The sequence below is a fragment of the Miscanthus floridulus genome, chromosome 10 (assembly GCF_019320115.1).
Source record: "Miscanthus floridulus cultivar M001 chromosome 10, ASM1932011v1, whole genome shotgun sequence".
Lineage (NCBI taxonomy): Eukaryota > Viridiplantae > Streptophyta > Magnoliopsida > Poales > Poaceae > Miscanthus > Miscanthus floridulus.
Genome location: NC_089589.1, coordinates 23,683,334 through 23,686,031, shown reverse-complemented (window position 1 = coordinate 23,686,031; position 2,698 = coordinate 23,683,334). Strand labels below are relative to the sequence as shown.

Sequence of the window (2,698 nt, the reverse complement as noted above, 5' to 3'; positions counted from 1 at the left end):
CGGCGCTAACCACTTGCGTGGTGGCTGCTATGTAAAGCAGGAGGGATTCTCCGCTGTTTGGAGGAACCAGGATCGGGGCCCTTGTTAGAAGTAGTTTGACCATGTCAAGCGCCTCCTGGGCCTCGGATGTCCACTTGAAGCGGTCGGCTTTCTTCAAGAGTCGATAAAGGGGGAGACCTCGTTCGCCGAGGCGCGAGATGAATCGGCTAAGTGAGGCGTGGCACCCTATGACTTGCTGGAGCCCCTTTATGTTCTAAATCGGGCCCATCCTTGTGATGGCTGAGATCTTCTCCGGGTTGGCTTCGATGCCACACTCGGAGACGATGAAGCCGAGCAGCATGCCCCTCAGGACCCCGAAAACACACTTCTCAGGATTGAGTTTGATGCTATTCTCTTCGAGTTTTGCAAAGGTTCGCTCAAGATTGGCAACAAGGTGGTCAGCCCGCTTGGACTTAACTATGATGTTGTCAACATAGGCCTCAACGGTCCACCCGATGAGGTCCCCAAAGCATTTCAGCATACAGCGCTGGTACGTAGCCCCAGCGTTCTTCGGACCGAACGACATTGAAATGAAGCAGAACGATCTGAAGGGGGGTGATGAAAGATGTCGCGACCTGGTCGGACTCTTTCATTGCGATTTGATGGTAGCCGGAGTACGCGTCAAGGAAGCAAAGGGTTTCACACCCGAGGTGAAGTCGACTATTTGGTCTATGCGTGGCAAAGGAAACGGATCCTTTGGGCACGCCTTGTTGAGACCCATATAATCAACACACATCCTCCATTTCCCACTCTTTTTTTGTACAAGAACGGGATTAGCTAACCACTCTGGGTGGTATACTTCCTTGATGAATCCGGTCGCCAAGAGTTTGGCTATCTCCTCACCGATGGCCCTGTGTTTCTCCTCGTTGAAGCGACGCAGGCATTGTTTTACCAGCTTGGAGCCTGGGTGGATTTTTAAGGTATGCTCGGTGACTTGCCTCGGAATGCCCGGCATATCCAAGGGCTTCCACATAAAGATGTCTCTGTTAGCGCGGAGGAAGCCGATGAGCGCGCCTTCCTATTTGGAGGAGAGCATGGTACCGACTCGTATCATTTTACCCTTGGCGCTTCTAGGGTCTACGAGGACCTCTTTAGAGCCCTCTACCGACTCGAACGACCCAATCGACTTCTTGGCATCGGGTGCTTCTTCAGTGACTTCCTCCCTGAGGGTGGCGAGTTCCCCGGAGGTGACGATTGCTGCGGCGTGACCGCAGCACTCGACCTCGCACTTGTAGGTGCGCTGGAAGGAGGCGCCTATGGTGATGACCCCATAGGGGCCCGACATCTTCAACTTGAGGTATGTATAGTTTAGGACGGCCATGAACTTCACGTAACACGGTCATCCCAGGATCGCGTGGAAAGTTCTAGGGAACCCAACCACTTCAAAGGTGAGGGTCTCAGTCCTGTAATTGAACTGATCCCCAAAGGTGATGGACAGATCGATCTACCCGAGTGGCATGGCCTGCTTCCTGGGAACTATGCCGTGGAAAGGTGCTCGGGTTGGGCGGATGTGCATCCGGTCGATGCCCATCTCATCGAGCATCTTGGCGTACATGATGTTGAGGCCATTGCCTCCATCTATCAGCACTTTGGTGAGCCGCTTTGGGCCAATGATCGGGTCGACCACGAGCGGATATCTTCCCGGATGCGGGATGCTGTCTGGGTGGTCGGTCCGATCAAAGGTTATGGCGGACTCCGACCATCGGAGGAAGGCTGGCGTGGCCAGTTTGGTCGTATAGACCTTGCGGTGCGCGACCTTCTGGCAACATTTGGAGTTGTAGGCCGCTGATCCTCCGAAGATCATAAGGAAGCCGTTCGGCATCGGAAAGCCATCGTCCTTCTCCTTGGCGTCGTCTGTAGTGGGGGGCTGGGTCCTTTCCCTACTCCCCCTTGTTGGAGCCTCTAGACAGGAACTGCCGCATGAGGCTGTAGTCCTTGAGTAGATGCTTTACCAGGAAGGCGTGGTTCGGTCACGGCCCCTCGAGTAATTTTTTGAAGTGGTTCGGAGTGCCCTCCATAGGCTTCCGACCACCCTTCCGGTCAGCAGCGGCCATGAGCGAGTCCTCACTCTGTTCCTTTTTGTTCTTCTTTTTGGCAGAATGGTTGGAGGTGCCTTGGCCGGCGCCCTTGTCCCGCCTTGCCTTGCCGTCGGGACGATCGAAGATCGCTCTGACCGCCTCTTCTCCTGAGGCGTGGCTGGTGGTGATGTCTAGGAGTTCCTTGGTTGTTCATGGGCCCTTGCGCCCTACCTTATGAACCAAAGACTCGCAGGTAGTCCTAGATAGGAAGGCTTCTATCACGTCGATGACGTTAGGGAGCTTGTTGCACTATCGAGAGAAGCGCCGGATGTACCCACGGAGGGTTTCACCGGCCTTCTGGCGGTAGTTCTTGAGGTCCCATGGGTTCCCAGGGCGCTTGTATGTACCCTAGAAGTTCCCCACAAAGATCTCCTTCAAATCCACCCAACTTTGGACGGCGTTGGACAGTAGGTGTTCCAACCACGCTCGTGCCGAATCGGCAAGGAACAGTGGAAGGTTGCGGATAATGAAGTCGACAATATCCACGCCACCGGCTTGATAGGCAAGCCGATAGTCTTTGAGCCAAAGTCTAGGCGATATTGGTAGGTGGTCGGTACCTTGGTGGGAAAGCAGTGTTGAGG

The 2,698-nt window shown here is 54.6% G+C and overlaps 1 protein-coding gene across 1 annotated transcript; it reads right to left on the bottom strand.

Annotated features, from left to right (window-relative positions):
- Positions 1–1,057: 1,057 nt before the first annotated feature.
- On the bottom strand, positions 1,058–1,360 carry LOC136488215 (uncharacterized). Its single transcript, XM_066485221.1, has one exon. The coding sequence runs from the start codon at positions 1,358–1,360 to the stop codon at positions 1,058–1,060; it is 303 nt and encodes a 100-aa protein (XP_066341318.1).
- Positions 1,361–2,698: the final 1,338 nt, after the last annotated feature.